We start from the raw sequence: 27,611 nt of genomic DNA, 5'->3' as shown, positions 1-27,611 counted from the left end.
TGAACTAAGAAATAGCAAAGGGCAAAAAACATCTCCAGGTTTTGGTTACATGTCAGCCCCTAACCATAATGGAAAGGTTGGCAGAGTATAAATCAGGAAGTTAGAGCACATGTAACAAGGATAATACAATAATCAGGGCAAACTTTAGTCTTGGACAGATTGGGCAAACCAAATTTAGATGAACAGTTTGGAAGAAAAGTTCATGGAATGTATACACGATAGTTTCTAGATTGGAATGTCAAGGAACCAAAATAAAAGCAAAATAATGGGAATTGGAAATAAAAACAGGAAATGCTGGAAAAACTCAGCAGGTCCAGCAGCAACTATGGAGACAGAAAAAGAGTAAATATTTTGAGTCTGTATGGATCTGAAGAATAGTCATATAGAATTGAAATGTTAACTCTGTTTCTCTCTCCATAGATACTGCCAGGCCTGCTGAGTTTATCCAGCATTTACTGTTTCGATTTTATTTTGAACACAATGTTGTGCAATGAGAAAGTGTTAATTAATAGCTTTGCAGTGAAAGGGTTTCCAGGGAAGAATGATCATAATATGATAGCATTTTATAATGAGTTTGAGTAAAGAAATGTCAGGGACATTAAACAACTACTTTGTATCTATCATATGTGAAAGTACATCAAAACATTCCAGAATGAATGGAGAATGAAAAGTCTCGTTGAGTTGCAGAACTTAAAGAAATCAAGGTCAGTAAAGAAATGGCACGGGAGAAATTCGGAGGCAAAGTGACTCAAATCCTCTGGACCTGATGAGGTATCTGAAAAAGGTGGATGCAGAGACAGTGGATGCTTTGGTTTTGATCTTCCAGAATTCTGTTGATTCTCAAATAGTTCACAGAATCAGGGGGCCATTCAGCCCATCAAACCTGTACTGACAACAATCCCACCCAGGCCCTACCCCCCCATAACTCCATGTATTACCCTGCTAATCCCCGTGACACTAAGGACCAATTTAAATGGCTAATCTATCTAACCTAATCAATCTTTGGGCTGTGGGAGGAAACCAGAGCACCTGGAAGAAACCCACGCAGACACGGGGAGAATGTGCAGACTTCGCACAGACAGTGACCCAAGGCCGGAATTGAACCCAGGTCCCTGGCACTGTGAGGCAGCAGTGCTAATCACTGTGCCCCAAGGATTGGAAGTTAACAGAACTCTGCTATTACAGAAAGAAGGAACAAAGGAATGGGGTAACTATAAGACAGGGTGGTACGGTAGCACAGTGGTTAGCACTGCTGCCCCACAGCGCCAGGGACCTGGGTTCAATTCCCGGCTTGGGTCACTGTCTGTGTGGAGTTTACACGTTCTCCCAAGTCTGCGTGGGTTTCCTCCGGGTGCTCCGGTTTCCTCCCACATTCTGAAAGACATGCAGGTTAGGTGCATTGACCCGAACAGGTGCTGGAGTGTGGTGACTAGGGAAATTTCACAGTAACTTCATTGCAGTGTTAATGTAAGCCTTACTTGTGATTAATAAATATACTTTACTTCAGTTAGCTCAAAAGCAGCTGTAGGTAAAATGCTGGAATATTAGGGATGTGATTTCCGGGCAGTTTGAAAATCACCAATAGGTAAAGCCAACACAGATTTATAGAAGGAAAATCATGTTTGATCATTGTGTTAGCATTTTTTGAGGGGGTAACAAGTATGCTGGATAAGGGGGGGATGAGTGGATAATAGCTTTGGATTTTCAAAAATCAATCCCTAAAGTGTCACAAAAGAAGTTATTACACAAAGTTAGGGCTCATGGCATTGGAGTAATATGTTAGCATGGATTGAGGATTAGTTAATGGTCTGCAAACAGAAATTGGGAATAAAAGGACATTTTCATGGTGGCAGGCTGTAACTATGGAGTGCCGCAGAGATCAGTACTTGAGCCTCAGCTATTTGCAATCTATATTCATGAGTTCAGTGAGAGAAGGAAGTGGAATGTGTTCACGATTGCTGATGGCAGCAAGTTAGTCATGAGGAAGATGCGAAGAGGTTGCAGAGGGGAGGCAGACAGATCAGGGAATGGGCAAGAACACGACAGGTGGAACGTAACCTGGGAAAGTGTGAAGCTACTCATTTTGGTAAGAAAAATAGAGATACTGAATTTTTTTTGAATGGTTAGGGGTTTTGAAATGCTTTAACTTAAGGGGCCTGGATGTCAAACATAAATCACAATTGCAGTTAGAAAGGGAAATGATCGGTAGATTTTGTTCCGAAGAGATTGGAGTATTTGAATGAAGTTTACTACAACTCGACAGCCCAAAGATAAGATTACACCTGGAATATTGAGTGAACCATTGTCTCCCTTCTCAGGGAAGGACATACATGCCCAAGCAGGAACACAGTGAAGATTCACTAAACTTGAATCTTGCTGAGAAGACACATTGTCGAAACTTTTCACTTTGCACCCATCAGGACAAATGCTAGAATATCAAATTCCAAACAATCACAACAATTTATACTGCAAGAGAAAAAGTTGCTGATTGGTTGGCAAATCAACTCTGATTGGTCAACTCATTGCCATGGAGAAAAGAACAGGGAATGATAGGCTCCACAAGCACCCAGATAATTCATAAAATGTGCTCGGCTTGAACTTATTCCTTGTGCTTGCAGAATACGGTTCCCTGCGTATGAATAAATGTTGCTTCCAACAAGTGTAAATAAGTCAGATTACGAGTTGGACTGATTGTCCTGAATTGGTTGCTAGTGTAGCTATTAGCGCACACAGGATTGTCCAGTAAGTGCTGCCCAATCGCAGAATCACATCAAACAGTCAACATTTTGTTTTGGGTTTTGCAAGCATGGGCTGGTAGAATTATGAACAGCCCAAAAGAAGTATGGTGTTCGACTCAAAATGTTAACTCTATTTCTCTCCCCACAGATGCTGCCACACCTGCTGTGTTTTTCTGGCATTTTCTGTATTTATTTCAGATCTCCTGTATCCGCAGTATTTTGCTTTTATGATAACTGAAGGAGCATCTGTTTGATTCGATCAGCCAATCATTGAGATGTATGACATACAGAGGTGACATTGCATTTTGCTCTGTTGTAAGGTAGACAAAAAGTCTATTTGGGCTGATGGCAACATTGTGCTATTTCTACTCAGGTTGTCACTACATAGAAGCAATGTGAAAAAGTTTCCTTAACTGTTGAAAGGTCAAACAGTCTGGAAGAGCTGAATGGCTAATTCGAGCTCCTATTTCCTGTGTTATTATACTCTGACTGTACCCCAGTGAGAGTCAGTGTGTGTGGAACCCGTACCCCAGTGAGAGTCAGTGTGTGTGGAACTGTACCCCAGTGAGAGTCAGTGTGTGTGGAACCCGTACCCCAGTGAGAGTCATTATGTGCGGAACCTGTACCCTATTGAGAGTCAGTGTGTGTAGAATCCCTTCCCCAGTGAGAGTCAGTTTGTGTGGAACCCGTACCCCAGTGAGAGTCAGTGTGTGTGTGACCCGTACCCCAGTGAGAGTCCGTGTGTGTGGAACTGTACCCCAGTGAGAGTCAGTGTGTGTGGAATCTGTATCCCAGTGAGAGTCAGTGTGTGTGGAACCCGTACCCCAATGAGAGTCAGTGTGTGTGGGGCTGTACCCCAGTGAGAGTCAGTGTGTGTGGAATTGTACCCCAGTGAGAGTCAGTGTGTGTGGAACTGTACCCCAGTGAGAGTCAGTGTGTGTGGAACCCATATCCCAGTGAGAGTCAGTGTGTGTGGAACCTGTACCCCAGTGAGAATCAGTTTGTGTGGAACCCGTACCCCAGTGAGAGTCAGTGTGTGTGGAACCCATATCCCAGTGAGAGTCAGTGTGTGTGGAACCCGTACCCCAGTGAGAGTCAGTGTGTGTGGAACCTATACCCCAGTGAGAGTCAGTGTGTGTGGACCTGTACCCCAGTGAGAGTCAGTGTGTGTGGGACTGTACCCCAGTGAGGGTCAGTGTATGTGGAACCCATACCCCAGTGAGAGTCAGTATGTGTGGAACACGTACCCCAGTGAGAGTTGCTGTTTTTGGACAGTCTGGATAAAATGATGAGGGTTAATGATATGAATAAGATTGTGAGAATGAATGAGCATTGCTGGGTTATTTGGAATGTTTAATCCTTTACAATGCCACAATTTATACTCTGTCTTTTCCTATTCCATTAATAAAACAATTCCTGTTGTTAACTCTTCCCTGAGTCAGACAAATATGGAACTTGTTTGATAATTCTTGCAGGAGTGAGTGTTTTTGAACAATGTGAAGAGGAAGGACCCCTGTGGAATGCAGCTGGAGTTAAGTTTCATCTGTATAGATCGACCTGTTATTACACATTGGGGCTGGGGGTTCACTGCTCTGTCTGGAAGGTTGTTCTCAGTGACGAGTAGGGGGGTGTCTCACCACCTCCCCCTCCCGATACAGTCCCAGCTTTACACAGACACGTGTTAAAGTTCTTTCAACTATTTCCAACTTTTGCAGCACCAATTTGTTACTGTCACCAAGAGCCTGTGAGTGGGTCGGTCACGGAGAATGTCAAGCTTCATCCAGACTGATTCTGCTGAGGGCAGTATATAAATAGGGCAGAGTGATAGGAAATCTCATTAACTATTCGCTTTTCTGCAAAAATCAGGAGGAGCTAAAACTCAATAATCCTGTGCAGTCAGACTGAGGCAGCCTTGGTGTACAGAGACAGAGGGAGAGACAGTTAAACAGATAGTGACAGAGAGAGTCAGAGAAACAGAGAGAGAGAGAAAGGACAGAGATAGTGATAGTGAAAGAGAGAGAGGGAGACATAGTTAAAATAGATAGTGACAGAGAGCGACAAAAAGAGAGAAATTGTGAGAGGAATAGAGAAGGCTAGTGACAGAGAGGGAGGTATAGGGTAGGGAGAGGGGGAGAGAGGGAGGGAGACATCATTAATGAGAAATCGAAAGTTTTCTTCACATTATTGATCTAAGTTGAAGCTTTGACCATCTAGCAGTCACCATCATGAGTTGGATTCTGTTGACTGGGAGGATATGGATCTCGCTGGGACCTGTCCTCTTTGCTTTGCTTCCTTTACCTGTTGAGAATGTGTCAGTGTCACGGATGAAGTACTCTCATGCTGGGATCTGTCCCAATGAGATGAGTCCCAGTCTGTGGGTGGACGCTCAGAGCACCTGCTCCCGGGAGTGTGAGACGGACCAGGTAACATTCAGCTCCAAATTATCTTTCTTTTCTACCCAAACTGGGGAAGATTATGTTGCAAATGTACGAGATAAGTAGAGACACTAGTTAGTGATGGGTTGGAACCTCAGCATGAGAAATACAATGTTATTTGATGTCAGTTTATGAAGGGGGTAATGACATTTGAATTCAGGATAAATCCTGGTGGTCAGATGCTCCTTGGGGTCTGTGTGCAGAGGGTGGGAAATATCTTAAAGTTTGACCATTTTTTTCCCCAAGTTATTGCCTGATTCACGAACCCTATTCATTCCCAATTTCTGTACTTAGGAGAAAATTCACAGGATTGAAAATGTTTTGGGATAATGAAAAGACACCTTTTCTATTCCCTGTGCGTTTTATCCAATTTAAAATTCAGGTTTTTTTAAACAGTTTGACTCCCCCCTTTACCCAGATTTCCTGCTCCTGATCAATTTCGAATTTCAGCTACAAGTTAGCAGAATCTTTGGCTTTTCCCTCGTATGATAGGGATCAAGCAGCTTCTTACAGGCAGGACACATTCACAAACTGGCTTTATTCTTATCTTCAATTCCCCTAACTTCCTCTGCCTGAAATTGGCAGCGTTTAGTCACCGATTGTCAAAGGCTAGCGGAAAACTCACAGTAGACAGGTAGAATACATCACAACCCCCCGAATCAGGAATCTGCTGTCCAGAACAGTACCTGATACAAGATTGCCGGAGGGATCAATACAGAGAGTTGTGATAAATGGCTGTTTTTCGATTGGAGAAAGGTGTGCATTGGTGTCCTCCAGGGTTCAGTGTTAGAAACATTGCCGTTTTTTGATCTTCATTGATGACTTGCTCAGGGCGCAGGCACAGTTTTGAGGTTTGAAGATGTTACAAAACTCGGAAGTGCGGTAGATGTGAGGATGGCAGATGGTGAGGACAGGAGCGGGCTGGTGGAATGGAGTTCACGCAGAATAAATTCAAATGCACAGAATTGTGAGGGGATAACTTTCGGTGGAGAGAATGAGGTGAGACAACGCAAGATGAATGATGCAAGTTTAAAGTTGGTTCATGAACAATAGAGTTTCAGCACCGGTTAACAAACTAGCTGGGATCCTGGGCTTTATAAATAGGGGCACAGAGGATAAAGTGGAGGAAGTTATCCTGGATTGTGTAAAACGCGAGCTGGGATGTCGTGTTTAATTCTGGGCAGCGCAATCAGGAAAAGTTTGGAGAGTGTACAGAGCGGTTTATTACAAGGGTGTTTGGAATATTTGATGGTGTTACCTGAATAATGGAAAAGTTGGAGTTGCTTATCTTATTGCGGAGAAAGCCAAGAGCAGACTTGATCCAGGGGGTTAAAAACAAGAAAGGTTTAGATTGAAGAGAAGCTGTTTCCAGTGGCTGAAAGGTTGATAAACAGAGGACGCAGGCTGAAGGTGTAGAGGCAACTTGAGGGAAAATGTTACACAGCCAGTGAGTCGGGTCTGGAAAGCACAGTGAGAGCGTGATGGAGGCAGATTCACACAACTCCTTTCAAAAGGGAATTGGATAATTCCTCAAAAGAGAAAACGGTTGCTGGAAACTGGGGAAAAAGCAGAATTCGAGGACAAATTGGATTTGGCAGAGTAACGGGTCTCTTCCTGCACTGTCCTCTTCCATTATCGACACCACGGCTTGTTAGACATCAGTCAGACTGCAAATCATTGCACTGCTTCACAGCCAGAATTCTGGAGAGGAAAATGTTGTAAAAGTTGACGGACAATGAGGAATGGAGAGAGGTTTGGTGCGTAAGGGTGAGAGCTGTAACTGAGCCACACAGAGCAAGCTCCCTCCCCACTGCTGTTGACTTAACTAATCTCACCCGGGGTGGCAGCAAGAGTGAGAACGGGCTGAGTGACCTGAAAGATCAAACTTGATGCTGAAGAGGCAGGTGGGTGGATAGCAGATGGGCAGGTGGAATGGACCTGGGTGTGATGTCCTCTGTGACGATATTGCAGCAACAGACGGCGCATTCAGGGAGAGGATGTGAAAATGACCAGATGTGTATTGAATCTTGTACCGGGTGTGGTGAGCTAGTGGGTGATATTATAAATATACTGATAATTAGATTGAACCGTGCCTCTGGGAGAGATTTATTAGGGCGGGATGGGTGGACGTGAATATTTTCCCACTTTTCAGTTACTAACTGTGGCTCAGTGGATAACACGCCCACCTCTGTCCCAAAGGTTGTACGTTAATGGACAACCCCAGCTGTAAACACAGATTCTAGGCTGACAATTTCAGTGCATTATGAGAGAGTGCTGCACTGTCAGAGGGTCAGTACTGAGGGAGTACCGCACTGTCAGAGGGTCAGTGCTGAGGGAGTGCCGCACTGTCAAAGGGTCAGTACTGAGAGAGTGCTGCACTGTCAGAGGGTCAGTACTGAGGGAGTGCTGCATTGTCAGAGGGTCAGTGCTGAGGGAGTGCTGCACTGTCAGAGGGTGAGTATTGAGGGAGTGCCGCACTGTCAAAGGGTCAGTACTGAGAGAGTGCTGCACTGTCAGAGGGTCAGTACTGAGGGAGTGCCGCACTGTCAGAGGGTCAGTACTGAGGGAGTGCTGCACTGTCAGAGGGTCAGGACTGAGGGAGTGCTGCACTGTCAGAGGGTCAGTACTAAGGGAGTGCTGCCCTGTCAGAGGGTCAGTACTGAGGGAGTGCCGCACTGTCAGAGGGTCAGTACTGAGGGAGTGCTGCCCTGTCAGAGGGTCAGTACTGAGGGAGTGCTGCACTGTCAGAGGGTCAGTATTGAGGGAGTGCCGCACTGTCAGAGGGTCAGTACTGAGGGTGTGCCGCACTGTCAGAGGGTCAGTACAGAGGGAGTGCCACACTGTCAGAAGATCAGTACTGAGGGAGTGCCGCACTGTCAGAGGGTTAATACTGAGGGAGTGCAGCACTGTCAGAGGGTCAGGGCTGAGGGAGTGCCGCACTGTCAGAGAGTCAGTGCTGAGGGAGTGCCGCACTGTCAGAGGGTCAGTACTGAGGGAGTGCCGCACTGTCAGAGAGTCAGTGCTGAGGGAGTGCCGCACTGTCAGAGGGTCAGTACTGAGGGAGTGCCGCACTGTCAGAGGGTCAGTACTGAGGGTGTGCCGCACTGTCAGAGGGTCAGTACTGAGGGAGTGCCGCACTGTCAGAGGGTCAGGGCTGAGGGAGTGCCGCACTGTCAGAGGGTCAGGGCTGAGGGAGTGCCGCACTGTCAGAGAGTCAGTGCTGAGGGAGTGCCGCACTGTCAGAGGGTCAGGGCTGAGGGAGTGCCGCACTGTCAGAGAGTCAGTGCTGAGGGAGTGCCGCACTGTCAGAGAGTCAGTGCTGAGGGAGTGCCGCACTGTCAGAGAGTCAGTGCTGAGGGAGTGCCACACTGTCAGGGGGTCAGTCATGTGGGAGTGCTGCATTGTTGGGCATGCCATGTTTTGGATGAAACATTAAACCAAAATCTCTTCTGCCATTCCCAGGAGGGCCGGACGGTGCTGATGACACGGGATTGTGGCACCGGGAGAGTTATTGTCAGCATCATGGGCAATATTCAATCCTCATTCAACTTCACAAAATCAGATTCTCTGGTCAGGCCCACATTGCTGTTTGTGGGATCTTTTGCAAATTAGCTGCTGACAGGCTCCATCTCAAAAGGACTTCAGTAGTTGTAAATCACTTTGGGACGTGCTGACAATGTGTAGGGATTGACATGAACGCCCGATCTCTCACTCTGTGCTAAGAGCTGGTTCTACCAAATGAACTGTCAGATTGAGAAGTCAGAGTGTGGCAGACAGCAGTTACCTGCGTTCAGTATTATTGCAAACCTCTGGTGAGGTGGCATGGAGATTATGGAGAGTTGTACAGCAGCTGGTCTATCTGTTGCGATCAATGGTTATTTCTGCAGTAACTTGGCAATGACCTTGAGTTGATTGCTTTAATGTTTCATCTAAAACTTCTGACTGCAGTACTCCCTCAGCACTGACTCTCTGACAGTGTGGCACTTCCTCAGCACGGACTCTCTGACAGTGTGGCACTTCCACAGCACGGACTCTCTGACAGTGCGGCTCTCCCTCAGTACTGACCCTCTGACAGTGCAGCACTCCCTCAGTACTGACCCTCTGACAGTGCGGCACTCCCTCAGCACGGACTCTCTGACAGTGCGGCACTCCCTCAGTACTGACCCTCTGACAGTGCAGCACTCCCTCAGTACTGACCCTCTGACAGTGCGGCACTCCCTCAGTACTGACCCTCTGACAGTGCGGCACTCCCTCAGCATTGACCCTCTGACAGTGCAGCACTCCCTCAGTACTGACCCTCTGACAGTGCAGCACTCCCTCAGTACTGACCCTCTGACAGTGCGGCACTCCCTCAGCACGGACTCTCTGACAGTGCGGCACTCCCTCAGTACTGACCCTCTGACAGTGCAGCACTCCCTCAGTACTGACCCTCTGACAGTGCGGCACTCCCTCAGTACTGACCCTCTGACAGTGCGGCACTCCCTCAGCATTGACCCTCTGACAGTGCAGCACTCCCTCAGTACTGACCCTCTGACAGTGCAGCACTCCCTCAGTACTGACCCTTTGGCAGTGCGGCACTCCCTCAGCACTGACCCTCTGACAGTGCGACACTCCCTCAGCACTGACCCTCTGACAGTGCGGCACTCCCTCAGCACTGACCCTCTGACAGTGCGGCACTCCCTCAGTACTGACCCTCTGACAGTACAGCACTCCCTCAGTACTGACCTTCTGACAGTGCGGCACTCCCTCACTACTGACCCTCTGACAGTGCAGCACTCCTTCACTACTGACCCTCTGACAGTGCGGCACTCCCTCAGTACTGACCCTCTGACAGTGCAGCACTCCCTCAGTACCGACCCTCTGACAGTGCGGCACCCCTCGGTACTGACCCTCTGACGGTGCGGCACTCCCTCAGTACCGACCCTCTGACAGTGCGGCACTCCCTCAGTACTGACCCTCTGACAGTGCAGCACTCCCTCAGTACTGACCCTTTGGCAGTGCGGCACTCCCTCAGCACTGACCCTCTGACAGTGCGGCACTCCCTCAGCATTGACCCTCTGACAGTGCAGCACTCCCTCAGTACCGACCCTCTGACAGTGCGGCACTCCCTCAGTACTGACCCTTTGGCAGTGCAGCACTCCCTCAGTACTGACCCTCTGACAGTGCGGCACTCCCTCAGCACGGACTCTCTGACAGTGCGGCACTCCCTCAGTACTGACCCTCTGACAGTGCAGCACTCCCTCAGTACTGACCCTCTGACAGTGCGGCACTCCCTCAGCATTGACCCTCTGACAGTGTGGCACTTCCACAGCACGGACTCTCTGACAGTGCGGCTCTCCCTCAGTACTGACCCTCTGACAGTGCAGCACTCCCTCAGTACTGACCCTCTGACAGTGCGGCACTCCCTCAGCACGGACTCTCTGACAGTGCGGCACTCCCTCAGTACTGACCCTCTGACAGTGCAGCACTCCCTCAGTACTGACCCTCTGACAGTGCGGCACTCCCTCAGTACTGACCCTCTGACAGTGCGGCACTCCCTCAGCATTGACCCTCTGACAGTGCAGCACTCCCTCAGTACTGACCCTCTGACAGTGCAGCACTCCCTCAGTACTGACCCTTTGGCAGTGCGGCACTCCCTCAGCACTGACCCTCTGACAGTGCGGCACTCCCTCAGCACTGACCCTCTGACAGTGCGGCACTCCCTCAGCACTGACCCTCTGACAGTGCGGCACTCCCTCAGTACTGACCCTCTGACAGTACAGCACTCCCTCAGTACTGACCTTCTGACAGTGCGGCACTCCCTCACTACTGACCCTCTGACAGTGCAGCACTCCTTCACTACTGACCCTCTGACAGTGCGGCACTCCCTCAGTACTGACCCTCTGACAGTGCAGCACTCCCTCAGTACCGACCCTCTGACAGTGCGGCACCCCTCGGTACTGACCCTCTGACGGTGCGGCACTCCCTCAGTACCGACCCTCTGACAGTGCGGCACTCCCTCAGTACTGACCCTCTGACAGTGCAGCACTCCCTCAGTACTGACCCTTTTGCAGTGCGGCACTCCCTCAGCACTGACCCTCTGACAGTGCGGCACTCCCTCAGCATTGACCCTCTGACAGTGCAGCACTCCCTCAGTACCGACCCTCTGACAGTGCGGCACTCCCTCAGTACTGACCCTCTGGCAGTGCAGCACTCCCTCAGTACTGACCCTTTGGCAGTGCGGCACTCCCTCAGCACTGACCCTCTGACAGTGCGGCACTCCCTCAGCACTGACCCTCTGACAGTGCGGCACTCCCTCAGCACTGACCCTCTGACCGTGCGGCACTCCCTCAGTACTGACCCTCTGAAATGGCTGCACTCCCTCAGTACTGACCCTCTGACAGTGCGGCACTCCCTCAGTACTGACCCTCTGACAGTGCAGCTCTCCCTCAGTACTGACCCTCTGACAGTGCAGCTCTCCCTCAGTACTGACCCCCTGACAGTGCGGCACTCCCTCAGTACTGACCCCCTGACAGTGCGGCACTCCCTCAGTACTGACCCTCTGACAGTGCGGCACTCCCTCAGTACTGACCCTCCGACAGTGCGGCACTCCCTCAGTACTGACCCTCCGACAGTGCGGCATTCCCTCAGTACTGACCCTCCGACAGTGCGGCACTCCCTCAGTACTGACCCTCTGACAGTGCGGCACTCCCTCAGTACTGACCCTCTGACAGTGCGGCACTCCCTCAGTACTGACCCTCTGAAATGGCTGCACTCCCTCACTATTGACCTACTGACTGGGCAGCATATGGTTTGATTTGATTTATTATTTCCACACATATTAGTATACAGTGAAAAGTATTGTTTCTTGCACGCTATACAGACAAAGCATACCGTTCTTTGAGAAGGAAATGAGAGAATGCAGAATGTAGTGTTACAGTCATAGTTAGGGTGTAGAGAAAGATTAACTTAATGCAAGGTAGGTCCATTCGAAAGTCTGACAGCAGCAGGGAAGAAGCTGTTTTCGAGTCGGTTGGTACGTGACATCTGACTTTTGTATCTTTTTCCCGACAGAAGAAGATGGAAGAGAGAATGTCCGGGGTGCGTGGGGTCCTTAATTATGCTGGCTGCTTTTCCAAGGCAGCGGGAAGTGTAGACAGAGTCAGTGGATGGGGGAGGCTGGTTTGCGTGATGGATTGGGCTACATTCACGGCCTATTGTAGTTCCTTGCGGTCTTGGGCAGAGCAGGAGCCATACCAAGCTGTGATACAGCCAGAAAGAATGCTTTCTATGTTGCATCTGTGAATTTTGGTGAGAGTCATAGCTGACATGTCAAATTTTCTTGGTCTTCTGAGAAAGTAGAGGCATTGGTGGGCTTTCTTAACTATAGTGTCGGCACGGGGGGACCAGGACAGGATGTTGGTGATCTGGACACCTAAAAATTTGAAACTCTCGACCATTTTTACTTCGTCCCTGTTGATGTAGACAGGGGCATGTTCTCCACTACGCTTCCTGAAGTCGATGACAAGCTCCTTCATTTTGTTGACATTGAGGGAAAGATTATTGTCGCCACATCAGTTCACCAGATTCTCTCTCATTCCTGTACTCTGTCTCATTGTTTGAGATCCAACCCACTACAGTGGTGTCATCAAAAAACTTGAAAATCGATTTGGAGGGGAATTTGGCCACACAGTCATAGGTGTATAAGGAGTATCGTAGGCAGCTGAGGACACAGCCTTGTGGGGCACTGGTGTTGAGGATGATCGTGGAGGAGGTGTTGCCTATCCTTACTGATTGTGGTCTGTGGGTTAGGAAGTTCAGGATCCAGTTGCAGAGGAAGGAGCCGAGACCCAGACCACAGAGTTTGGAGATGAGTTTCGTAGGAATAATTGTGTTGAAAGCTGAGCTGTAGTCAATCAATAGGAGTCTGACATAGATATCCTTGTTATCTAGGTGTCCCAGGGTTGAGTGCAGGGCCAAGGAAATGGTGTCTGAAGTGGATCTGTTGCGGCACACAGTGGCACGGAGGTGCAGTGGTTAGCGCTGCTGCCTCCCAGTGCCAGGGACTCGGGTTCAATTCCAGCCTCAAGGTCACTATCTGTGTGGATTTTGGGCATTGTCCCCATGTCTGTGTGGGTTTCCTCTGGATGCTCCTGTTTCCTCCCACACTCCAAAGATGTGCAGGTTAGGTGTATTGGCCGTGTTAAATTGACCCTTAGTGTCAGGGGGACTAGCTAGGAAATATGCATGGGATTATGGAAATAGGCCTGGGTGGGATTGTTGTCGGTGAAGGCTCAATGGGCCAAAAGGCCTCCTTCTGCACTGTAGGGATTCAATGGTTCTATGCTGTTGGAGGTTACCAACCAGGGATGTTGGATGACCCACGTTTAGATCCAGCCAGAGGGATAGCGACAGATTGTCCTGGGAAGTAACGCTGGAAAGATTATTTTAACTTTCAAATGGGACACAGTATTGGATTCCAAAACAGAAAATGCTGGAAAATCTCAGCAGGTCTGACAGCATCTGTGGAGAGAGAATTGAGCCAACGTTTTGAGTCTGGATGACTCTTTGTCAGAGCTCTGGATCATCCAGGCTCGGAACGTTGGCTCTATTTTCTCCCCACAGATGCTGTCAGACCTGCTGAGATTTTCCAGCATTTTCTGTTTCTGTTTCAGATTCCAGCATCCGCAGTATTTTGCCTTCATCCACAGCACTGGATTGCTCCCTGTTCCCATTGAAACAAAGAACTGGCAATTCTACCGCACTTGCACCATTTCACACAAAGCTGACTCTGTCAGTGTGGGTGGTACGGAACAGACTCATCTCCCGGCCTGTCTCATCTTTTAAACTCTTCTTACCTCTCAATGACATAACTGGATGATGGAGGGGCTCCAGCACTCCTCCAACTGTTGATTCACGCTGGCTGCATTGGCATTCGGAGAAAGGAGGTTAGAGGGTAAACTCACCTGTGACTCTGTATCTAACCATGTCTGGTTTACATTCCTGCAAATCACCTTGGAATGTCTATCCTATATTCCAGGTACCATCTAAATGTAAGTTGTTGTTGACAGCCACCTGTTTTATTGAATTTTTTTTATCTTTTCTTACTCAGGATTGTGAAACATTTGAGAAATGTTGTCCTAACGTGTGTGGAATGAAGAGCTGTGTTGCTGCCAGGTATATGGCGATTAAAGGACGGAAAGGACCGGTTGGCATGCCCAGGGGAGCCACGTGTGACCGCTTCATGTGTGTCCAGCAGGGCTCCGAATGTGATATCTGGGATGGGCAGCCGGTCTGTAAATGCAAGGACAGGTGTGAGAAGGAGCCCCACTTCACCTGTGCCTCTGATGGACTGACGTACTACAACAAATGCTACATGGATGCTGAGGCATGCACCAAGGGGATCACCCTCACTGTGGTCACCTGCACCCATCAGGTCACCTGGCCACACACTAGCCCCATGACATTGCAGACCACTGCCCATCCCACTACCGCAGACTCACTCACCACCTCCCAGGACGTGGTGCCACCAGCCCTGCTCTCCAATCCCATCCATCAGTCCACATACGTGGGTGGCACAGTCAGCTTCCTCTGTGACGTCAGCGGGAGACCCAGACCTGAGATCACTTGGGAAAAGGAGCTGGATGAGAGGGAGAACGTCATCATGAGGCCCAACCACGTCAACGGGAATGTGGTTGTCACCAACATCGGGCAGCTGGTCATTTACAATGCTCAACTCCAAGATGTTGGGATCTACACCTGCACGGCCAGGAATGCCGGAGGCTTCCTCAGGGCCAACTTCCCTCTCTCGGTGATCAAACGGGAAGACCTGATGAGACAGGGCTCCTCAAACACAACTCAGATCCCAGCCGCAGAGTGCTTGAAGCAGCCTGATCGAGAGAACTGTGGGGAGCATCAGATCAGGTGGTATTACGACCCCAAGAAAAACAACTGCTTTACCTTTAATTATGGGCGCTGTGACGGAAACATGAACCACTTTGAAACCTACGAGGCTTGCATGTCAACTTGCATGAACGAACCTGTCAACATCTGCAATCTGCCAGCGTTGCAGGGTCCCTGCAAAGTCTGGGATCCCCGGTGGGCTTATAACAGCCTGATGAAGCGATGCCAGTCCTTCATCTACGGAGGGTGTGGTGGGAATGAAAACAATTTTGAAAGCAGGGAGACCTGCGAGGAAATCTGCCCTTACCCCAGGAGCCAGCAATGCAAAGTCTGCAAACCACGCTTCAAGATAGTCACCAGCTACTGCAAGAGTGACTACGTGATTGTTGGGCGCATGACAGAATTGACAGAAGAAACAGATTCTGGCCGAGCGTTGTTTACTGTGGACAGAGTCCTGAAGGATGAAAAGATGGGCCTCCAGTTCTTTGGCAGTGAGGTGTTGGAGATCACACTGTTAAACATGGACTGGAATTGCCCATGTCCCAACATGACCACAGAAGATGGTCCTCTCATTGTCATGGGGGATGTTCACAATGGAATGGCCGTCCTCCAACCACACAGCTTTGTGAGGACAGTCAACGAGAAACGCATCAAGAAACTGTTTGAGGTGAAGGATAAGAAAACATGTGACCTGTTGAGGGAGCTGACAGGGCTGCAATAGGGCTGCTATTGGTCAGTTTACCTGCAGAGGTGCTTACAAAATTAAAGATACATTTATGAAAAGTTTTTTTGGAAAAAATCTCACTTTTGACAAACTAATTAAATAAGCACTTAACTTCCTAGATTTTTAATGCTTGCAACATGTTTAAGTCAAATCTTTGATGATTTACAAGATCATTTCTTTCAGATGAGCATTGATAATGACACAATAAGCCCTCAATGGTGTTAGCACAGCGACCATTTATTACTCTGTCTGTTTAAAGGTCCATGAATTCTGATGATTTCCCCAATATTCTGGATGTAATAAAGGGAGATACTTGTATACTTATTGCTGTCTCTTAGTTGCCTCTTTTGTCACGTGTTGAATATTAGGCCCTCACAGTCGCAGACGACATGCCGTGTAGATCGAGACGTGACATCATCATTCTCCACGCAGCATAGGCTCCTGGGTACATCCTGGGTACATCCTGGACAGGCGGCACTCCTGATAGGTCACTAATTCTGTGAGGGTTCATCTGAGTGGCTGGGAATGGGTCACATGGCAAATTCAACACTCCACAAATCGGATATCCACATTGCCGAGTTGTGTAAGGAGTGGGAACAAGGACTGGATTGACCAATGGTAGAGCCCCTAACGCCACTCTGCACAAACGCTGCCATTCAACAGGCCAGTGTAAGGTGATGATTACTAACACAAGTGAGTGCTCAGGCTTCTACACACCTGCTTCAAGACAGAAATACCACTGAGGGTGGGCGGAGTGCGGCATATGGAGGGTGCGGGGTATGGGGGGGGGGGGGGGGGGGTGTGGGGTATGGGGGGGTGCGGGGTATGGGGGGGCATGAGGGGTACGGGGGGCGTGAGCGGTACGGGGGCGTGAGGGGTATGGGGGCGTGAGGGGTACGCGAGGATGAGGGGTATGGGGGGGTGAGGGGTATGGGGTGGTGAAGGGTATGGGGGTGAGGGGTATGGGGGTGCAGAGTATGGAAAGTGTGGGGTATGGGGTGGTGCGGGGTATGGGGGTGAGGGAAATGGGGTATGCAAGTATGGGGGGACTGACGGGTATGGGGTGAGTGGTATGGGGGTGAGGGGTGTGGGGTGAGGGCTATGTCGGGTGCGGGTATGGGGGGTGAGGGATTTGGGGGGTGCGGGGTATGGGGATGAGGGATATGGGGGGTGCAGGTATGGGGGGTGAGGGGTATGGGGGCGAGGGATATAGAGGGGTGCAGGGTATGGGGGGGGTGGGAGCAGGGGTGGGTGATGGGAGGGTACGAGAGACAGCAACCAGTGACAGGCACCCTTGTCCAATCGATGTAATTTTCTGCGTTCATTCAATAGCAGCTCTGTCAGTGAGGTCTCTTACTCTTCCTGGAGACATTAGTCAGAGGGTCGCGTAAAACAGAGATTCATAAACTAAATGTACAAAGCAGCAAAGATCCAATGTTACAGGGTATTGGCACTCAGATCAATTCAACTCGTACAGTTACTGGACACAGCACACATCAAGAATTAAACAACATGACAGAATTATGGTCGGATAATGTAGAGGGAGCTTTATCCTGTATCTAACTCCATGCTGTACCTGTCCTGGGAGTGTTTGATGGGGACAGTGTAGAGGGAGCTTTACTCTGTATCTAACCCCGTGCTGTACCTGTCCTGGGAGTTTTTGATGGGGACAGTGTAGAGGGAGCTTTACTCTGTATCTAACCCCGTGCTGTACCTGTCCTGGGAGTGTTTGATGGGGACAGTGTAGAGGGAGCTTTACTCTGTATCTAACCCCGTGCTGTACCTGTCCTGGGAGTGTTTGATGGGGGACAGTGTAGAGGGAGCTTTACTCTGTATCTAACTCCGTGCTGTACCTGTCCTGGGAGTGTTTGACGGGGACAGTGTCGAGGGACATTTACTCTGTATCTAACCCCATGCTGTACCTGTCCTGGGAGTGTTTAATGGGGGACAGTGTAGAGGGAGCTTTACTCTGTATCTAACCCCATGCTGTACCTGTCCTGGGAGTGTTTGATGGGGACAGTGTAGAGGGAGCTTTACTCTGTATCTAACCCTGTGCTGTACCTGTCCTGGGAGTGTTTGATGGGACACTGGGGAAGAATGCGAAATCAGAGACAATTTCTTAATAAAACTGGCATTGGACTTTAAGAAGTCATCACCCCCAAATGAAGTCTTGCCTTCAGGATAATAAAAATTCAAAGGTTGGGATTGACCTGCCCATATTTGGATGTAGTAACAATCAGAGTTTGTAAATAGTTCAACAATTGACTCGAATAAAAACCCATTTGTAGAGTGTTTTGATTTTACTGTGAATGAATTTACAATGACTATGTAAATACTATTTATTTGCACTTGCATCTAGTGCCCATCTGTCTGATTATTTAATCTTAATAAAACATTCATGAGTTTGTCTCCACTCTGCCGCACACTTCTGTCTTTTTAAATTGTCATTTATGTGCTGTCGGCATTTATTGCCCATCACTAATTGCCCTCGAGAAGGTGATGATGAGTTTTCTTCTTGAAACAGTGCAGTCCCTGAGGTGTAGGTAAACCCACAGTGCTGTTAGGGAGGGAGTTCCAGAATTTTGACCCTGTGGCAATGAAGGAACGGCGATATTGCTCGGAGGAGGTTTAGAGGGGATTCAAGGGGAAATCTTTTTATTTAGAGGGTTCCGGATCACTCAGCCTAGAAGGGTGGTAGACGCAGAAACCCTCATCACACTTCAAAAGTACTTAGATATCTATTTGAATGATGTTAAGCTACATGGCTAAGGACTGAGAGCTGGGAAGCAGCATTAGGCTGTATTGCTCCTGGGTGACTGGTACAGACATGATGGGCCAAATAGACTCCTTCAATGGCTTAAATGTCTCTGGTCAGGATGGTGTGTGATTTGGTGCTGGTGTTCCCATTTGTCTACTGTCCTTCTCTATCTAGGTGGTATTGAAGGATCCTCAGTGAATTTCTGCAGTTCTTATAGACGTAGATATGTCTTGTAGATAGTACACACTGCTGTTACTGTGTACCGGTGGTGGAGGGAATGAGGTTTAAGGTGGATGAGATGCCAATCAAGCGACAACTTTGGGGCAGCATGGTGGCACAGTGGTTCGCACTGCAGTCTCACAGCAGCAGCAGGGACCCGGGTTGGATTCCCAGCTTAGGTCACTGTCTGTGTGGAGTTTGCACTTTCTTTCACAGTGTCTGCACCGGTTTCCTCTGGGTGCTCTGGTTTCCTCCCACAATCCAAAGATGTGCGAGTTAGGTAGATTGGCCATGCTAAACTACCTCTTAGTGTCAGGGCAACTAGCAGGGTAAATACATGTGGTTAAGGGGAGCCAATGGTCTAGTGGTATTATCGGTAAATAATTAATCCAGAAACTCCGCTAATCTTCTGGGGACCTGGAATCCCGCCTCGGCAGATGGTGCAATTTAAATTCAATAAAAAATATCTGGAATTAAGAATCTACTGATGACCATGAAACCATTGTCGATTGTTGGAAAACCCATCTGGTTCACTAATGTCCTTTAGGGAAGGAAATCTGCCGTCCTTACCCAGTCTGGCCGACATGTGACTCCAGAGCCACAGCAACGTGGTTGACTCTCAACTGTCCTCTGAACAAGGGCAACTAGGGATGGGCAATAGATGCTGTCCAGCCAGAGACACCCATGTCCCATGAATGAATAAAAAAGAGGATAGGGCCTAGGTGGGATTGTTGTCAGTCCAGGCTCGATGGGCCAAATGGCCTCCTTCTGCACTGTAGGGATTCTATAACTTTATCCTGGATGGTGTTGAGCTTCAAGTGTTGCAGGAGCTGCACCCATCCAGGCAAGTGGGGAGTATTCCATCACACTCCTGACTTGTGCCTTGTAGATGGTGGGCAGGCTTTGGGGAGTCAGGAGGTGAGTTACTCGCTGCAGGATTCCCAGCCTCTAACCTGCTCTGGTCGTCACTATGTTTGTATAACTGGGTCCAGCTCAGTTTCAGGTCAATGTTGATGATGCTACTACTAACCCTTCGGGTTGTGACATGCTCCCAGCATATAACCTCCAGATACATCTACCGGTCATCTCAATGCTCTGACACTGCACTGCTGGCAAACTACTCCCCCAGAAGCATTTCACCTCCACACACAACACACACACAGGAGTAAATTCCATTGTCATTCACTAGAACATGAGGAATGCTACCCTTTGAGGTAAATGATCACAGCACACATTGCAAAAACACCTCATAACCACAGCAATCATCCAACACAGATTGTAGCTGGAGTCTACAACATCCTCCTTCCCCCATAGCAGAGAGTTGGGTGTAATATTACACTGCGGGCAGTGTTATTCTGGGTCTGTATACCCGGTGTAATATTACAGTGTGGACAGTGTTATTCTGGGTCTGTATACTGGGTGTAATATTACACTGCGGGCAGTGTTATTCTGGGCCTGTTTTTATACTGGGTGTAATATTACAGTGTGGACAGTGTTATTCTGGGTCTGTATACTGGGTGTAATATTACACTGCGGGCAGTGTTATTGTGGGCGTGTTTTTATACTGGGTGTAATGTTCGAGTGTGCAGGTTCCAGCGCCTATCATGCAGGATGCTTTGTTTCTTTCTATTAACAATAAGCAAGAGAGAGCAAGTGATGGAATCTGTAACCAAAACAGCAAACGCTGGAAGCACTCAGCACAGGGCAGCACCACGCCCACAATAAAGTTGAGAAAGTTAAAACTTCATCTCAACATTAATAACGGATTCGATTGGAATTGTGGGAATTATTTTAGTCTAAATCCGGATGGGATCAGTCGGAATCTGCAAAATGTTATTCCCATGGATTTCCATATTGTCAAACCAGCCATTTAGCCAATCCCATAAGATTCACAAATTATGGGTTTGGTTCAAATTATCCCTTTTAAATTTTATCCCTTCAATTCTTACTGAGGAGATTAGACAACAGAATAGTCTTGCATTTATATAGCGCCTTCATAGAATCATAGAAACCCTACAATGCAGAAAGAGGCCTTTTGTCCCCTCGAGTCTGCACCGACCACAATCCCACCCAGGCCCTACCCCCATATCCCTACATATTTTACCCACTAATCCATGCATCTCAGGACACGAAGGGACAATTTTAGCATGGCCAATCAACCTAACCCGCACATCGTTGGACTGTGGGAGGAAACCGGAGCACCCGGAAGAAACCCACGCAGGCACAAGGAGAATGTGCAAACTCCACACAGATAGTCTTGCATTTATATAGCGCCTTGGACAGTTTAGCGCAGAGAAATGTGAGAGAGTCTCAGAACATCCCAACCAGGTTGATAAAGACTTGGAGAGGTGACCAGTTACCATGGTAAATGTCAATGACACTCCACATGGAAACCGCAGAGTATTTATATAACCGGCCGCTCCCAGCTTTATCAGCTGAAAGCTGTCACAATAACGAGAGGATGACATTTATTGTGATTCACTGATGGACTGTAGGAGCAGGAGGAGGCCCCTTGAATCCGCTTTGCCATTCAATAAGATCAGTGCTGTAAGTTTGTGTTTCAAGTTCCACATTCCCATCTATCCCGATAACCTTTGATTCCTGAGATACGAACATACAAGGTCGGAGCAGAAAGAGAGCCACGGGATGTGGGTGTCGTTGGCTTGGCACTCACTGGAATTTATTGCCCATTCCTTATTGCCCCTTGAGAAGGTGGTAGTGAGCTGCCTTCTTTGAACCGCTGCAGTCCCCAAAGTGTAGGTACATCCACAGTGCTGTTAGGGAGGGAATTGCAGGATTTTGACCCAGCGACAGTGAAGGAATGGCGATATATTTCCAGCTCAGGCTGATGAGTGAAACATAGAAACTAGAAGCAGGAAGAGGCCATTCGGCCCTTCAAGCCTGCTCCACCATTCATTTTGATCATGGCTGATCTTCAAATTCATTATCTTGAGGGAGGGGCGGCACAGTAGCACAGTGGTTAGCACTGTTGTCTCACAGTACCAGGGACCTGGGTTCGATTCCTGGCTTGGGTCACTGTCTGTGTGGAGTTTGCCATTCTCCCCATGTCTGCGTGGATTTCCTCCCACAGTCCAAAGATGTGCAGGTTAGGTGGATTGGCCATGTTAAATTGCCCCTTAGTGTCAGGGGAACTCGCTAGGGTGTAAATGCCTGGGGTTTTGGTGATAGGGCCTGGGTGGGATTGTGGTCGGTGCAGACTCGATAGGCCAAATGGTCTCCTTCTACACTGTAGGATTCTATCATTCTATGATTCCCCCCTTCCCCCCACATCCTTTGATCCCTTTAGCCCCAAGAGCTATATCTAATTTCTTCTTGAAATCAGACGTTTTGGCCTCAACTACATTTTGTGGTAATGAATTCCACACATTCACCACCCTCTGGGTGAAGAAATTTCTCCTCACCTCAGTTCTAAAAGGTTTACCCCTTATCCTCAAACTATGACCTCTAGTTCTGGACACCCCAACCATTGGGAACATTCTTTCTGAATTTACCCTGTCTAACCCTGTTAGAATTTTAAAACTTTCTATGAGATCCTCTCTCACTCTTCTAAACTCCAGTGAATATAATCGTAACCGACTTAATCTCTCCTCATATGACAGACCTGCCATCCCAAGGATCAGCCTGGTAAACCTTCGCTCCACTCCCTCTATAGCAAGGACATCCTTCCTCAGATAAGGACACTAAAACTGCACACAATACTCCAGGTGTAGCCTCAGCAACACCCTATACAATTGCAGCAAAACATCCCAATCCCTATACTCAAATCCTTTTGATACGAAGGCCAACATACCATTTGCCTTCTTTACTGCCTGCTGTACCTGCGCGCTTACTTTCAGCGACAGATGCATGAGGATACCAAGGTCTCACTGAGTATCCACCTCTCTCAATTTACATCCATTCAAGTAATAATCTATCTTCCTATTATTGCTACCAAAGTGGATAACCTCACATTTATCCACATTATACTGCACCTGCCGTGCATATACCCACACATGATGTGAAGATGCCGGCGTTGGACTGGGGTAAACACAGTAACAAGTCTCACAACACCAGGTTAAAGTCCAACAGGTTTATCTTTCGGAGCGCTGCTCCTTCGTCAGGTGAGTGGGATTTCAGTTCACAAACAGGGCATATAAAGACACAAACTCAATTTACAAAATAATGGTTGGAATGCTAGTCTTTACAGATAACCAAGTCTTAAAGAATCCCATACAGAAAATGCAGATGTATGGGATTGGGGGTGATCTAGGAAATTGGATCAGGTATTGGCTAGCGGATAGGAAACAGAGGGTGGTGGTTGATAGTAAATATTCATCATGGAGTGCGGTTACAAGTGGTGTACCTCTGGGATCTGTTTTGGGGCCACTGCTGTTTGTAATATTTATTAATGATCTGGATGAGGGTATAGTTGGGTGGATTAGCAAATTTGCTGATGACACCAAAGTCGGTGGTGTGGTAGACAGTGAGGAAGGGTGTCGTAGTTTGCAGGAAGACTTAGACAGGTTGCAAAGTTGGGCCGAGAGGTGGCGGATGGAGTTTAATGCGGAGAAGTGTGAGGTAATTCACTTTGGTAGGAATAACAGATGTGTTGAGTATAGGGCTAACGGGAGGACTTTGAATAGTGTGGAGGAGCAGAGGGATCTAGGTGTATGTGTGCATAGATCCCTGAAAGTTGGGAATCAAGTAGATAAGGTTGTTAAGAAGGCATATGGTGTCTTGGCGTTTATTGGTAGGGGGATTGAATTTAGGAGTCGTAGCGTTATGTTGCAACTGTACACAACTCTGGTGCGGCCGCACTTGGAGTACTGTGTGCAGTTCTGGTCCCCACATTACAGGAAGGATGTGGAGGCTTTGGAGAGGGTGCAGAGGAGGTTTACCAGGATGTTGCCTGGTATGGAGGGGAGATCCTATGAGGAGAGGCTGAGGGATTTGGGATTGTTTTCGCTGGAAAGGCGGCGGCTAAGAGGGGATCTTATTGAAACATATAAGATGATTAGAGGTTTAGATAGGGTGGATAGTGATAGCCTTTTTCCTCTGATGGAGAAATCCAGCACGAGGGGGCATGGCTTTAAATTGAGGGGGGGTAGTTATAGAACCGATGTCAGGGGTAGGTTCTTTACCCAGAGGGTGGTGAGGGATTGGAATGCCCTGCCAGCATCAGTAGTAAATGCGCCTAGTTTGGGGGCGTTTAAGAGATCCGTAGATAGGTTCATGGACGAAAAGAAATTGGTTTAGGTTGGAGGGTCACAGTTTTTTTTTAACTGGTCGGTGCAACATCGTGGGCCGAAGGGCCTGTTCTGCGCTGTAATGTTCTATGTTCTATGTTCTAAAGGTACAGACAATGTGAGTGGAGAGAGGGTTAAACACAGGTTAAAGAGATGTGTATTGTCTCCAGCCAGGACAGTTAGTGAGATTTTTCAAGCCCAGGCAAGTTGTGGGGGTTACAGATAGTGTGACATGAACCCAAGATCCCGGTTGAGGCCGTCCTCATGTGTGCGGAACCTGGCTATCAGTTTCTGTTCAGCGGCTCTGCGTGGTCGTGTGTTGTGAAGGCCGCCTTGGAGAACGCTTACCCGAAGATCCTGATATGCCCTGTTTGTGAACAGAACTCCCACTTATCTGTCGAAGGAGCAGCGCTCCAAAAGCTAGTGGCTTTTGCTACCAAATAAACCTGTTGGACTTTAACCTGGTGTTGTGAGACTTCTTACTGTGTATACCCACACACTCAGCCTGTCCAAATCACGCTGAAGCATCTCTGCATCCTCCTCACAGCTCCTAACCAACTTTGTATCATTTGCAAATTTATGCCAACTCTTTGCTTCCTATCTGCTAACCAGCTTTCCATCCATCTCAAGACATTACCTGCAATTCCAACTGCTTTAACTTGATATAGTAGTCTGTTATGTGAGATCTTGTCAAAAGCCTTCTGAAAGTCTAAATAAACCACATCCACTGGTTCTCCTCGGTCAACTCTACTAGTTACATCCTCAAAAATTCCAATAGATTCATCAAGCATGATTTCCCTTTTGTAAATCCATGCTGACTTTGTCTGATTGTATTGTTTGTGTGAGTTGGAGGGGTTCTTGCAGGGGTAGATGCTGAACCAAGAACATAAGACACAGGAAGTAGTCTCACAACACCAGGTTAAAGTCCAACAGGTTTATTTGGTAGCACGGGCTTTCAGAGCGCTGCCCCTTCATCAGGTGAGTGGGAGTTGTGTTCACAAACAGGGTATATATCGACACGAACTCAATTTACAAAATAATGGTTGGAATGCAAGTAATCAAGTCTTTACAGGTGCAGACAGTGTGAGTGGAGAGAGGGTTAAGCACAGGTTAAAGAGATGTGTATTGTCTCCAGCCAGGACAGTTAGGGAGATTTTGCAAGCCCAGGCAAGTGTGACATGAATCCAAGATCCCGGTTGAGGCCATCCTCATGTGTGCGGAACTTGGCTATCAGTCTCTGCTCAGCAATTCTGCGTTGTCATGTGTCTTGAAGGCCGCCTTGGAGAACGCTTACCCGAAGATCAGAGGCTGAATACCCTTGACTGCTGAAGTGTTCCCCGACAGGAAGAGAACACTCTTGCCTGGTGATTGTCGAGCAGTGTTCATTCATCCGTTGTCGTAGCGTCTGCATGGTCTCCCCAATGTACCATGCCTCGGGACATCCTTTCCTGCAGCGTATCAGGTAGACAACGTTGGCCGAGTTGCAAGAGTATGTACCATGTACCTGGTGGATGGTGTTCTCACATGAGATGATGGCATCCGTGTCGATGATCCGGCACGTCTTGCAGAGTTGCTGTGGCAGGGTTGTGTGGTGTCGTGGTCGCTGTTCTCCTGAAGACTGGGTAGACCATAAGGCCCATCGAGACCACCTCACCATTCAATATCATCACTGCTAATCAGTCAGAGCAACTTCATTTCCCCGCCCACTCCCCAAACCCCTCAGTTCCCGAAGAAATTATAAACCTGTCTATCTCAGCCTTAAATATAGTTAGTGATGGAGCATCCAAAACCCTGTGGAACAGAGAATTCCAAAGATTCACAACCTCCTCAGCGAAGAAATTTAAACTAATCTCAGTTCTAACTAATTGGCCCCTTATCCTGAGACTGTGCCCAGTGTTCCAGATTCCCCAGCCAGGGAAAACAACCTCTCAGCGTCAACCCTGTCAAACCCCTTCAAAATCTTGTAGGTTTCAATGCAATCACCTCTCATTCTTCTAAACTAGAGAGATAATGGGCCCATTTACTCAGTCTCTCATCATCAGCTAACTCTCTCATCCTAGGAACCAATCCAGTGAACCTTCATTGCACTCCCTCCAATGCAAGTACACATCCTTCCTTAAATACTGAAACTGTACACAATATTCCAGATGTGGTCTCACCAAAGCATTGTTCAATGGTGGCAAGTGTTTCCATAGCATCTGCTGCCCTTGTGTCCTTCTAGATGGCAGTGATTGTGGGTTTGGAAGGTGCTGGTGAAAGGAACCATTGTGAGTTGCTGCTGTGCACCTTGTAGAGGGGACACACGGCCCTCACTGTGCAGTGGAGGGAATGAATGCTTACATTGTGGAAGGGGTGCTGATCCAGAGGGCAGCTTTGCCCTGGATAGTATCGAACTTGATTGTTGTTGGAGCTGCACTCATCCAGGCAAGTGGAGAGTATTCCATCACACTCCTGACTTGTACCTTGTAGATAGTGGACAGTCTTTGTGGGGGTCAGGAGGTGCGTTATTCCCCGCAGTATTACTAGTCTCTGACTTGCTCTGGTAGCCACAGTATTTATATGGCTGGTCCAGTTCAGTTTCTGGTCAATGGAACCCCCAGGATGTTGATAGTAGAGGTTTCAATGATGGCAATGCCACTTAGTGGCAAGGGGCAATGATTAGATTCTCTCTTGTTGGAGATAGTCATTATTTGGCATTTGTGTGGCGTGAATGTTACTTGCCATTTGTCAGCCCGAGCCTGAATATTGTCCAGGTCTTGCTGCATTTGGACATGGACTGCTTCAGTACCTGAGGAGTTGTGAATGGTGCTGAACATTGTGCAATCATCAGCGAACATCCCCACTTCTGACCTTATGATGGAAGGAAGGTGATTGATGAAGCAGCTGAAGATGGTTGGCCCAAGGACACTCCCCTGAGGGACTCCTGCAGAGCTGTCCTGGAACTCCAAACACCACAACCATCTTCCTCTGTGCCAGGTATAACTCCAACCAGCGGAGAGATTTCCCCTGATTCTCACTGACTAGGATTCTAGGAATCTAGGATTCCAGTTTTGCTAGAACTACTTGACACTTGGTCGAATGCTGCCTTGATGTCAAGGGCTGTCACTCTCACCTCACCTCTGGAGTTCAGCTCCTTGTCCATGTTTGGATCAATGATGTAATGAGGTAAGGGGCTGAGTGGGTCTGGTAGAACTCTTTGCATTTTTATAGAGTATTTCACAATCTCAGGACATCTCAAAGTGCTTTACAGATAATCAAGTATTTTAAGGCAGCGTCAATGTTGTGATGTAAGAAATATGGCAGCCAATTTGTGCACAGTAAGATCTCACAAACTGCAATGTAATAATGAGCACACAGTCTGCTTCAGGCTGAAGCAGATACACTGGTGTCACACCAGGTATAACTCTCCTGCTGTGAAATCGACCTGAGAGGGCAGGTTGTGCTTGGGTGTATTAGCCTCTCCTCAGCACTGCCTCGGAAATTGAAAGGAGGCTCTGTGAAGTGTGACGTTCTCCGGATTGCCAGAGGATGGAGCTCAAAGAGTTTCCCATCACCACCTCCATTCACAAAGGCCTGAAGACCCATCTTGTGGCCATTTGGAGAATTGAG

At 48.2% G+C, this 27,611-nt stretch overlaps 2 protein-coding genes across 3 annotated transcripts in view; both read left to right on the top strand.

Annotated features, from left to right (window-relative positions):
- ankrd40 (ankyrin repeat domain 40) overlaps nt 1–16,102 on the top strand; it is a 71,963-nt gene extending 55,861 nt beyond the window's left edge. The window contains exon 6 of one of the 2 annotated variants that reach the window (XR_013499212.1): nt 14,265–16,102. The gene's annotated coding sequence lies outside the window, so the exon portion shown is untranslated. Of the gene's footprint in view, nt 1–2,886; nt 4,203–14,264 lie in introns of those variants that run through there. The other variant, XR_013499213.1, reaches the window with a different exon arrangement.
- LOC144501821 (WAP, Kazal, immunoglobulin, Kunitz and NTR domain-containing protein 2-like) lies at nt 14,307–15,776 on the top strand. The gene has a single exon (XM_078225873.1). It carries the CDS (start codon nt 14,307–14,309, stop codon nt 15,774–15,776), a length of 1,470 nt encoding a protein of 489 aa, XP_078081999.1.
- Nucleotides 16,103–27,611: the final 11,509 nt, after the last annotated feature.

The sequence above is a fragment of the Mustelus asterias genome, chromosome 12 (assembly GCF_964213995.1).
Source record: "Mustelus asterias chromosome 12, sMusAst1.hap1.1, whole genome shotgun sequence".
NCBI lineage: Eukaryota > Metazoa > Chordata > Chondrichthyes > Carcharhiniformes > Triakidae > Mustelus > Mustelus asterias.
Note: the sequence above shows the minus strand (reverse complement) of the source record. Positions and strands in the feature narration are given on the sequence as shown.

What these genes read in the sequence shown, in the direction of transcription:
- LOC144501821 (XM_078225873.1), top strand. Translation starts at nt 14,307, where the DNA reads ATGAAGAGCTGTGTTGCTGCCAGGTATATGGCGATTAAAGGACGGAAA.